This window comes from Lycium barbarum, chromosome 9 (genome assembly GCF_019175385.1).
Source record: "Lycium barbarum isolate Lr01 chromosome 9, ASM1917538v2, whole genome shotgun sequence".
Lineage (NCBI taxonomy): Eukaryota > Viridiplantae > Streptophyta > Magnoliopsida > Solanales > Solanaceae > Lycium > Lycium barbarum.
In genome coordinates, this window is record NC_083345.1 from 71,071,201 (window position 1) to 71,083,294 (window position 12,094).

A 12,094-nucleotide genomic window follows, 5' to 3' on the forward strand; every position below is an offset into this window, starting at 1 on the left:
ATCTTATTTGAGTGCTCATGTTTATACGAATATATGAGCAACTTATATCTAATAAATAAGAGTTATATATTTTCATAATTTAATTTGAAAAAAAAAAGATTTTTATTGAAAAAAAGAAAGTCTAATTGAAAAATATTACATAAAGGGATTTGTGTTCCCATTCAACACCGAGAGAGTGTATTATTTTCCAAACATTAAATATTAAGGGAATAAAGTGGAATTGACACTTTAATTTAATACTCCTGTAAATTAGAAAATGGGAGTGGGAAGAGGTAGCTAGCTAGTACTAGTATAAATAAGTGAGTCCATTCTCAAAGTCACCATCACAATTACTTGGTCTTTTCTGCTCTTCGCTCTCACTTTTGCTCTTAGAAATGCAGTCATTAACTATTTCTCATACGTTTTTTCCGACCAAAGTTCTGCCGGTCCCCCTCATTTCTACCCGGACTTCAACTTCTGCTCTCGCGTTACGTGTCCGTACATTAAAATGCTCTTCATCTCTTGGTATCTCTCTCTCTTTCCCTCTCAGTGCGCAACTAAAAATGTATATTTTTTTACAAGAAAAATAAAAGAAGTAGAAACGTCTGTAGGATTACATCTGCTCCTTGACGTGACAAGCTTTTAACAAGTTAAAATCTACAAGAATCTTATTTCAAGTTGAGTTTTACGAATGTTTCCTTCTTCAATCTTGTCTTTTCTTTTTCTTTTTTTTAAATTTTTTGGAGGCATTTATTTCTTGCGTTGTTGCTATTTTGGAGCTGCGTTGCTGTGATACATACGATATGTATGTAACTTTTTATTTTCAGTTATGGATGAGGACAGGTTTATTGAAGCTTCTAAAAGCGGAAACTTGATTCCGCTTCACAGAACCATTTTTTCTGAACATTTGACACCGGTGCTGGCATACCGATGTTTGGTGAAAGAAGATGATCGTGAAGCTCCAAGCTTTCTATTTGAGTCGGTTGAATCTGGTTTTCGTAGTTCTAGTGTTGTAAGGGGATTTATATTTTGGCTTCTTACTTACCTTTTGGTTGATTCAATTAATATTTATGAAATGCTAAATGTCATAGTTGATTTTCTTTAGGGTCGGTACAGCGTGGTGGGAGCTCAACCATCCATGGAAATTGTGGCTAAGGAACAGAATGTGACTATATTGGACCACCACACTGGAGAATTGACCCAGAAGATGGTCCAAGATCCCATGACTATTCCAAGAAGCATTTCCCAGAAATGGAAGACGAGACTTATCGATGAACTTCCTGAGACCTTTTGTGGTGAGGATTTTGCTTTCACTAATTCTTGCTGGAACTATATTAATTAGTTTCCCGCTTGCTACATGGAATAAATATAGGCCTCTTAATTAACAGCTACATTTCACTGGAAAAACATAGCCTTTTAAGTTGCTATACACAAACATGCTAATTATAGTGGTTTACTGATTTTTGTTCAAAAATGGTTTAACTGTTGAACTCTTTCTGACTATGAGGTGCGCTGAAAAGCTGCAATTTCCTGCTGATTTTCCGTAAAATTATAATTTACGACCAAAAAAGGCATGACTTCCTGACTGATTATGCAATAAACAACTCTATGTTGACTGCATGTTGTTGGGAAAACTAGACTATATTGATGACAGTATTTAAGGCAAGGATTCAAGGGCAATAACCTCTAGCTCTCCAGTTAGTTAGAAACAGTGGCTAAGTTATCAAATTGACAGGCTTTTCTTGTCTGGAAGCAATTCAGGATACTAGATTCTGTTTTGCTTCAAATCGTGAAGTTTGGAGGGAGGGGATTTGAATATTGATGGTTAACAGTTATGCTTAAACTCAAATCCTGTACCATTCCAGGTACAAACTCAAGCGGAGAGTTCTCTGTCACTTGTATTGTGATGGTATAACTATCTGAGTTTTTCTTTTTGGATGATTCCCCAAAAATTTCACTGATTCCATGTATTCATACGTGCACATGCTCAAAAAGATCAGAAGAGAATTCTTTAATTATAGATGACTGGCTTTCTTGCTTGCTTGTCTTTATATCAGATCACAAGCATGTCATGTGCTGAAAATTTCAAATATATATAATGGGGGCAGTGTCGTGAGAGTCATAAATATTTCCACATGGCTTGTCAATTTGTGGGAACTGGGTATCTAAATTTTGTTGAACTGGTTTAGCAATAAAGTTAGATTTGTATGTACGGAAAAAATGTTGCAGTTCTGGAAATGTTCTCTAGCAGTATTTATAAATCAACTCTCCAATTCACAACCAACTGCAATAATTTTTAAATGAATTGTTTCTGTTGGGAGCTTCCATATTATTTGGTCAATTGGTTCTGTTCCATATTACAGTCTCATGAATGTTATTTTGCATCAGCATCCGTTTCTTGATAATTTTTGAAATATTTGAGAAGGCTACTACACCTTCAGCTCCATTCACATCTGCTGGCATGATAACTTGCTTTCAGTTGACCCACATCATTAGCAGATATATTATTCTGCCATTTATTGTATTCAACCTCAATTTTAATAGTGTCTCTGATTAAAATTGTAAATCATTTTCCTGTCACTATTATCACTGCAAACAGGTGGATGGGTTGGTTACTTCTCATATGACACAGTTCGGTATATAGAGAACAAGAAGTTACCATTCCTAAGGGCTCCAGAGGATGACCAGAACCTTGCAGATATTCAGTTAGGACTATATGAGGATGTCATTGTGTTTGATCATGTAGAAAAGGTAATCTAGTCCAATTAAAGGTTGGAAGAGGCACTTATGAATAGTCGCTTTATCCATTAATTCATATCTCAAGCTATCATTGTTTGTTCTTTATTTACTTGGCGCATATGAGAATCAATTTGTTACAGGATTAATACTTGTGTTATACTTAAGTTAGTGAAACTTAAGTGGGAAAGACATAATCATACTTTGATTTTCTTTTATTATGTACATGTATGATATTTTCAGCAATTGATGACATTTTATATTTATTCATATACATATTCTGAATAACCAATTTGCACTCGATTTATTTTCTTCCTCTCCCTCGTCGATTTATTTTCTTCCTCTCCCTCTTTTTGTTGTTTCCATGATCCCTAGAAAATAGGAATTAATACCTCTGAACTTCTTGTTCCTACAGAAAGCACATGTGATCCACTGGGTGCGGTTAGATCAATACTCATCTCTTCCTGAGGCTTATCTTGATGGGAAGAAACGCTTGGAAATATTAGTGTCTAGAGTACAAGGAATTGAGTCGTAAGTCCTTTTTTCTTTTCCTTTTTGCATAAAAGTAAGCAGTTGAGAAACATTATTTACATATTCATGTCTGAGCTTATTTTTTATGTTTTTAGTCCAAGGTTATCTCCTGGTTCTGTGGATTTCTGTACTCATGAGTTTGGACCTTCATTAACCAAGGGAAACATGACAAGTGAGGAGTACAAGAACGCCGTCTTACAGGCAAAGGAGCACATTGCTGCAGGAGACATATTTCAAATTGTTTTAAGTCAACGTTTTGAGAGAAGAACATTTGCTGACCCATTTGAAGTATACAGAGCATTAAGAATTGTGAATCCAAGCCCGTACATGACTTACATACAAGTTGGTTCTTCTCTTTCACTGCGAGTAAATGTCTGATCCTGGTTACCTGCTTCAGTGGAGTTACGATGTTGTCTTTTCTATATCAGGCCAGAGGCTGCATTTTAGTTGCATCGAGTCCAGAGATCCTGACACATGTAAAGAAAGTAAGAGTGATGATCTTGTTCTTCTCAACCATTGAACCTTTCATTTAACTTTTACATTGTTGATTTTCTTATGGAATATTGGAACCAGGGTCCATAGCGTCTCCCTTTTTTGCTGTTCACACTTCTAATTCCTTCTCAGTTTTTGAAAGTCCGTAATGTTCATATACATCATTTGTTCCATTACAGAGAAGAATTGTTAATCGACCATTGGCTGGGACAAGCAGAAGAGGGAAGACACCTGATGAGGATGTGATGTTGGAAATGCAGATGTTAAAAGATGAGAAACAATGCGCGGAGCACATCATGCTGGTTGATTTGGGACGAAATGATGTAGGAAAGGTTTAATACTGACCCTTCTAGCATTTTTAAATCACCAAGGGCTTTAAAATATATTTGGTTCAGTGAGTGGGAGAAAACCTTGTTTTGTAGAAAGCTAGAAAAGGAAATACTAAAAATATAACAGCTTCATTTTCCACTTATCTTTTTCATGAAATGCTAAAATAGACGGTGTCATGCAGCATGCAGCATCTACTTCTACTACCCTTTATCTACATTCTTACCAAATAAAATGCAACGGCCATCTCCCTGTTCCTTCCTGTTAGTTGTTTACCTCTGCTCCGCAATATACTTCAGATAGAGCCCTTCTCAACTGTGATAGAATCCCTCGTGTGTTCGTTGTTTTATGTAAATACAGCAACTTAACTTACGGGTGCATCTTCTTCATCAAAAAAACTTATGGGTGTATCATTCTTGTTTCCTGAATATGTTTTGACTTACACTTGAAAACAATGTTGGGTTACCCAAATTTTAACTTTCTTGCCATAGGTGTCAAAACCTGGCTCTGTGAATGTTGAAAAGCTCATGAGCATCGAGAGATATTCCCATGTGATGCACATAAGCTCCACGGTGAGTCCATATTTTATTTTTGTCCGAGGTTATACTGGAACCTAATTTACTTTTACGAAAATCATATTCTTGTTGGAATCTAATTTTCCTTTACATTCTGCTCACACCCGAAAACAAAAATAACTTATGGACAAAATTGACCCAAAAAGAAAAGAAAAACAACGAAAAACAAAAGCAATTCCTAATTGATGATACTTTGATGGTTGATAAGTGACGGTCTTCTTTTGCTTCAGCTACTGCATGTGTTTCAAAACTCAGAACACGGTAGATTTGCTTGTGCATCGGTGCTAGTCTTGATGCATCATATTTTTTATGACTGGTGATGTCTGGTCCAGCTCGACTATTCCACCGAGTACCTGCTACCTCCTACCAACACAAATACTGAGTATTCTGTCACAATGGCTTAGGCAGATGGAAGAAAATCACCTGGCGTTGTGTTTTTTTTTTTTTTTGTGTCTCCATTGAGATTTGAACATGAGACCTCACTCCCACCACTAGCAAGGCTATGCATCCAATAATTATTGTTGAAACAAACTAAATGATAAGAAATGAACATTGGACCTAACTCAACCCCAAAAGCTAGCTCATGAGCTGACCATTCCTAAGAACTTATAAGGAGACAAAATATGCAGTGATTACATCTCCTAAAAATGATCTTTAGTTGTTTCATGTGCGGCGACATGGCAACATCTGACTTCCTACTACTTGGAATATCTAAGCAACCTTTACAAGCATGTAAAAATTGTTTATAGGTATCATATTATGACATATTTTTTCCACCACAGGTGTCGGGAGAGTTGCTTGATCATTTAACCTGTTGGGATGCACTGCGTGCTGCATTGCCTGTTGGGACCGTCAGTGGAGCACCAAAGGTTACACTCTCGACTTTAAATTTGCTAGTCTCTCATTGTTGATGGAAATGTATTTTCAAGTTATTACGTTCCCTTGACAAAAATGTGAATATAGAGAAACCGTTTCTGAGGCATCATCTCTGTAGCTCTCTGTTTCTCATGATTGTACATGTGCGTGATAAGTGTGGATGACCTTTGCATTTTTAACACTTACATACCTCACTGATGCTTACTTGAAGCGAAACTGACATATACTCCTATCTTTGTGTTAATATGTTGATTGATTAAAGCCTCCTGCCTTTTCTGTCTTAACTATTGTCGAATCTTTCACTTGTCTCCAAATTATTTTGAGTATTTTTGTTTCCTTCATAATACGATGAGGATCAAAATAAGAGTTCCATCCATACCAGCAGATCAAACATCATTTGAAAAGAAAAAAAATCCAACTTCATTTTCTAAATTTAACATGCTGCTATTGACCCCAACAAATTTGTGAACTGGGGAATTATTTCTAGTCCTGCTCTCTGTTAATGTACATATTGTGCTATGATCCAGGTAAAGGCCATGGAGTTGATTGATCAACTAGAAGTAGCTCGGAGAGGGCCTTACAGTGGTGGGTTTGGAGGAATTTCATTTTCAGGTGACATGGACATCGCACTAGCTCTAAGGACGATGGTATTCCTCACCGGAGCTCATTATGACACAATGTATTCATACACAGATGCCAGCAAGCGTCAGGAATGGGTTGCTCATCTCCAATCGGGGGCTGGAATTGTGGCTGATAGTGATCCTGACGAGGAACAGATAGAATGCGAAAATAAAGTGGCCGGTCTATGCCGGGCCATTGACTTGGCTGAATCAGCTTTTGTAAAGGGAAGACAGGAACCTTCAGTCAAGATGAATGGTTCTGTGCCAAATCTATTTTCAAGGGTGCAATCAGAGTCTCAAAGATCGGTTACTTCAAAAGCCAGAGTACATGAGAAAAGAAACCAGTAAAAATGAAATAATGTGCATAATTCTAAATTGTTTGATGTTTTTTTACTGGACCAAGACTCTAGTTGCAGAAGATAGATATTCAGAATGCCCTTCTCTTTCCCGTTCCTCAAAGGGGAGGGAGGGTGAACATATATAGCAAATCAGCAGTTTGTAAAAGCCCCTGAAAACAATTAAGACCGAGGTGTAACGTTTGGCTTAATTAGGGAATTTTCAAATTGTAACGTTGTTCCAACTTTTGAGGAACCTGCATTCAGTTGACTAATTAATATGGTATAATTTTAGGAATAATTTCGCCGATGTTTTGCCTTATACTCCACACATACTTCCCCTATAATTTTGCACATTACACATGCCTCCCTAATTTCAAATTCAGAGTAACAAAACTATTTTATAAGCTAAAATGGACAAGTAAACTCCTTATGTAATGTTACGCTTTTTGTTATTTTGACACAAAAATAATTTTTTCATTTTAATATTTTATAATTGGACAAATGCATTTATTTTGCTAATCGATTTACTTGCGTCTAACCATATAATTGCTCATACAAAGCTAAATCATATTGTATTTGGTTCTGCTAGCAAATACATGCATTTTGCTTTTACCAAGGGTGGCCGGCTTGGTACAGCGAGTAGTTTCCTACATGGGAGACCTGTGATCGATTCCTCTCGCCAACAACCTTCTCAACTTGTTGTATGGAGCTTGCTTAGTGTGATTTACATTTCCTGTGTAGTCTGCGAACTATTACACTAGGAGCGGGGCTTACCCAAAGTACACCGAAAGAATTGCGGTTGAGGGTTCCCTATTTAAAAAAAAAAAAAAAAAAATTTGGGTAAGAACAACTAGTGCTGAATTCTATGAGTTTGATATTGTTTCTTGTTGAAAGAATAACTAGTCATGCTATTTATCTTGGAAAACATTATGATGGGTGAGACGCTAGTATTACTTGGCATGCGAGGTTTTTATTAAAATAAAGTGTATGGGTCCCACTTTTATGACCCTCTCTCATCACTAGTGCTATTTCTCTCTCCAACCTAACCTTTCACGAAAAATTTTATGGTGGTAGAGGCTCAACCAACAAAAGTCAACAGATGATAATATGAAAACTTAGGCCCCGTTTGTCTATAGATACCAAAATAAATTCACTTTTTTTTGGGAATTTTGGAGTTGGAGTTAGAGTTGGAGCTGTGTTTAGCTATAGTTTTTGAAATTGTAGTTTTCAGTGAAATATAGTTGTAAAAAAGTGAAAACATTTTGAAAAACAAGTTTTTTGAGTTTTTGGTATTTCGGAATACAACTTCAAGTTGTATTCGAAATTCTCATGGCCAAACGCTGATTCCGGAAAAAAGTGAAAAAAAATTCCAAAATAAAGTGAATAATTCTTATGGCCAAACGGGGGCTTAATTTATGCTTTTGCTTTTTTGCGCTTCTTCCCTTTTGTATTCCTGTTTTGTGTTTCATGGTTCTCATCATGGTTTATAATTTATAGTCTTTCATAAGCAACTTGCAATTTTCTTCTAGGACAAATTGTAAGGGCATTGTAGATTGCAATTGAAATGATGATTTGCTGTAAAAAATGTTACACCCCTCGTCTTCGTAGTAGTAGAACGTATGGTTTCCTATCCGGGTATGCCCTTGGAATAGAGACCCGAGCCTGAGTTTGGAGATAGGAAGTGCCTTACCCCGTGTACAAGAGTACCATTATGTGTTGCGGGTAATTTACAGGGTTAGAAGTTGAGCGAATCAAGTCGACGCGATCGAAACTAAACCAGAAAGATCTGCAGGACACCAGTTATCGTCGACGGGTCATCGACATGCTCGACGGACCGTCGACGTGCGGCGTCGATAGGATCCCACAGCCATGCATTTGCAGGCGCAGGTCAACGGGCAAGTCGACGGACCGTCGACACGTCGACTGGCCGTTGACCCGCTCATCGAACCAGACCACTGTAGCCTTTTTGGCTTCCAAGTATAAATATGTGGGTCACGACTTCATTTCATATTTTCCTCCTTCCAAAAATCAGAAAACCCTAAAATATTCTCTTCCAATATTTTTCATCATATTAGTAAATATTTCACAAGACCCGGACCCCGTAAACCCGAGATGGTGAAGAAAAAAGGTTGCTTCTAGGGTTTCTTCAAGTTGTGGAGTTTAGGGAGTTGAAGTTGAAGTGATTCTTGGTATTCTTGACCCCTCAAGGTATGTAAATGATTTCTACCTTTGTATTTAAGTTGAGTATCAAGAGCTTTAGTGATTCTAAGTAAAGAGGGGATAGTTGTGAAAGTGGTAAGTTGATGAAAGACAAAATAGTAACTTAGGGTTATTTTAAGAGATGATTGGGAATGAATTTGAATATATTTTGATATATAAGTGTTGTTATTGTTGTATGGTTGGTATTAAGTGAATGAGGAGTTGAAGGGTTGTTAAGCTTATGAGAGAAGTGTTGTCCATGATTCGTTAAGCTCTCTATGCATCTAAAGGAGGTTAGCAAGTGAAGTACATAGTCTAATGAAGGCCTATGTTATCTTAATTGTAGATTTACAAGTCGAGAAGTAGGAGTCGGACGATTTGATATACGTCAAGGTATGTTAAGGCTATCCCTTCCTTTTTTTGGCATGATCCTATGATATGATCCACTAAGCGAGTCCATATTACTCTACTCTTAGAAGCATTAGAATTATTTTGGTTTTTGACATTCATGCACCCCGTTATGATTATTCCTTTTGTTCATGGGTCCAGTTTTATGTCTACGGTTATTCATGCATTACATTCATTTTTATATATGTATGTTGACCCGTGACCAGAAGGCGTTATATACGCAAGTATTATATGTATATGGGGTATGGAAAGGAGTAAGCGTTATATACGCATTTCCACCTGATCAGCTGGTGCACTATGATGACGATATGAGAATCGAGTTGCAAGTATCGCAACAATGTATATGATGATGGCCGCACAGAGGCCGTTATGATATGAGAAAAGAGACAGGCGTTATATACGCGCATACACCAGGCGTTATATACACACATATATACAGATGTATAAACTTCATTGATAGGCATGAGCATGCATATTATGCGCCCACAGAGGCATTGTCAGTTATACAGGTTTATGCAGATTCAGGCAGATACTAGTTCATACAAGTACATGCTTTCAGTTATTTCAGCTTATGAGTTCAGATCTCATCCATGGTTCTCATGTGTGTATATATATATATATATATATATATATATATATGATGTTGCTCTTTTGCTTTACATGCTCAGTACATTATCCGTACTGACCCCCCTTTGCTCCGGGGTCTGCGTTCATGCCCGCAGGTACAGGGAGACAGACAGGTGGTCCAGCTCAGTAGGACCTCTAGATCTAGCAGTGGTCAGTACACTCCATTCGATCCGGAGCTACAGTCAGTTTTGGTATGCCCATTTTGAGATGTGTATGCATATGGGTATGAAGGGGCCCTGTCCCATCCCTTCTACAGTTTTATCCCAGTAGAGGTCTGTAGACAATTGTATATAGTAGTCAGATGATGTAGCCTTGTCGGCTTCTATTCTTTTGTGTACAGTATATGTAGCAGTCTAGCTGGCTTGCACTGTTCTTCCACATGTTGAGTATATATATGCAGATTGTACGGAGTTCTGATGTTTCCCTCTTTATGAGATTAGTTGTGCCATTTATGGGCTATTGATGTTCAGTATGATTCAGATATGATTATAGGGGTGTTCAGTCGCTAGAGGTCAGACTTCCATCACGGCTCATCGGTTGGGTCGTGACAGAAGTGGTATCAAAGTAGTTTCGTCCTAGGATTTTCTATAGGCCGTGTCTAGTAGAGTCTTGTTTATAGGCGTGTTGTGCACCACACTTATAAACAGGAGGCTACAGGACATTTAGGATGATGTCATTCTTTCTCTCCTAGATTGTGCGATAGAGCCATGTGTTAAGCGTTCGCCTTCTGAGGAATTGTTATGATTTCAGCGATGCCTCCCAAGAAAGCTACAGCTGCCCTGAAGGGCAAGAAAGCCACAGGTGAGGCCACTAGCCGCACTCGACAGGCCACGAGAGCCCAGGATGGGATTCAGAGTGAGGGGTCGTCTGAGATATCGCATACACCGCCTCCAGCACTTGCCCTAGTTCCTCAGCCGGACGCACCAGGCCAGGATGTGCGGGATGTCGTACGGTTGTTGACCAGATTAGTAGCCGCCCAGGCTCAGCGGTAGGGAGTTGGTGTTGACCAGGCAGATGAGACTGGTAGTTCGAGGGTTAAGACCTTCCTTGGGTTAGGTCCTCCAGAGTTTTCCGTGGTAGAGCAGAATATGGACCCTCAGGATTTCATCGATGGTATGCAGAGGACTTTGAGGGTTATGCATGCGGATGAGGTCGAGTCCGTAGAGTTGACTTCATATAGGCTACGTGATATTGCAGTACAGTGGTATCAGAGTTGGGAGTTATCTAGGGGAGAGAATGCCCCTCCAGCTGTGTGGCGAGAGTTCTCAGATGCCTTTATCCGCCATTATTTGCCTCCTGAGGTCAAGCGAGCTCGAGCAGATAGATTCCTACATATTGAGCAGGGAAGTATGAGCGTCCATGAGTATTGTGTGTATTTTGATTCTATGGCCAGATATGCTCCAGCCATGGTGGCTGAGATGGAGGATAGAGTTCATCATTTTGTGCCTGGTTTGGGGCCACATTTGATTGATGCTTGTACGACTTCCGCATTACAGCCAGGCATGGATATCTCCCGTATACAGGCATATGCGCAGAATTTGGAGGATCGCAAGCACCAGAGGAGGACAGATCGTGATCGTGACCGGGTGTCACGACCCGACTAGGGGCCGCGATGGGTATCCGGGGCTAGCCACCGAGCACCACTCGTTCTACTACTCATCTTACTCATTTAGTGCTCTTTTATCAATTCATATTCAAATCGTAGGAAAAGTCATCTTTCATTTGAGAACATGAAAATACTCTTATATGCATAGGCCTCTCGGCTATCAAAATAATATGTACATATAAGCATCTCGTGAGACCATCTAACCCACACTGCGCATCTACGAGCCTCTACTGGAGTGCTTCACATAAGGACGGGACAAGACCCCGTCATGCCCAAAGATACATATACATGAATATACACAAAGAATCATCGTAAGCACCTCCGAACAAAGGAGTGCTTTCAATCAGCTGACAGCTACTGCTAGTCTGGGTCGAGCTATCCTCTCTGTCTACCCGTGGGCATGATCACAACTTCTAAAGAAAACGGACGTCAGTACGAATATTGTACTGAGTATGAGAGGCATAAACAAGGAAATATGGAAATGATATACAAGAAGTGTCAATATGGAATAGCTGTATCTGACTATCAAGTGTAAAAGAAGTAATGCATGCTGGCTTACTCATAGTCATCATCATGTCATGTGTGCATAAATATATAAGCTGCCCACCCATATAGGTACGGTGTAATAATGTATAAGATGCCCGTCCATATCGGATCGGTGTGATAATCATAACATTAGCCTGCGTCCAGGCCTCCCGCGTCCGGGGTATCATCTCATGCCGCCCACTAGTGGTGTCTGCCCATGCCATTTGGCCATGGTGTATCGTATAGCTGCCCGCC

At 39.0% G+C, this 12,094-nt stretch overlaps 1 protein-coding gene across 2 annotated transcripts; it reads left to right on the forward strand.

Annotated features, from left to right (window-relative positions):
* The first annotated feature begins 296 nt into the window (after nucleotides 1-296).
* On the forward strand, nucleotides 297-6,716 carry LOC132608945 (anthranilate synthase alpha subunit 1, chloroplastic-like). Of its 2 annotated transcripts, XM_060322758.1 has the most exons (11): nucleotides 300-504; nucleotides 807-991; nucleotides 1,085-1,274; nucleotides 2,579-2,730; nucleotides 3,131-3,246; nucleotides 3,342-3,588; nucleotides 3,675-3,731; nucleotides 3,918-4,070; nucleotides 4,557-4,637; nucleotides 5,423-5,509; nucleotides 6,044-6,716. In XM_060322758.1, the coding sequence occupies exons 1-11, from the start codon at nucleotides 375-377 to the stop codon at nucleotides 6,482-6,484; spliced, it is 1,839 nt and encodes a 612-aa protein (XP_060178741.1). In that variant the 5' UTR covers nucleotides 300-374; the 3' UTR covers nucleotides 6,485-6,716. The 2 variants fall into 2 exon arrangements, with proteins under 2 accessions (XP_060178742.1, XP_060178741.1); XM_060322759.1 differs by lacking the exon at nucleotides 4,557-4,637 and having other exon boundaries at nucleotides 297-504.
* The last annotated feature ends 5,378 nt before the right edge of the window (nucleotides 6,717-12,094 follow it).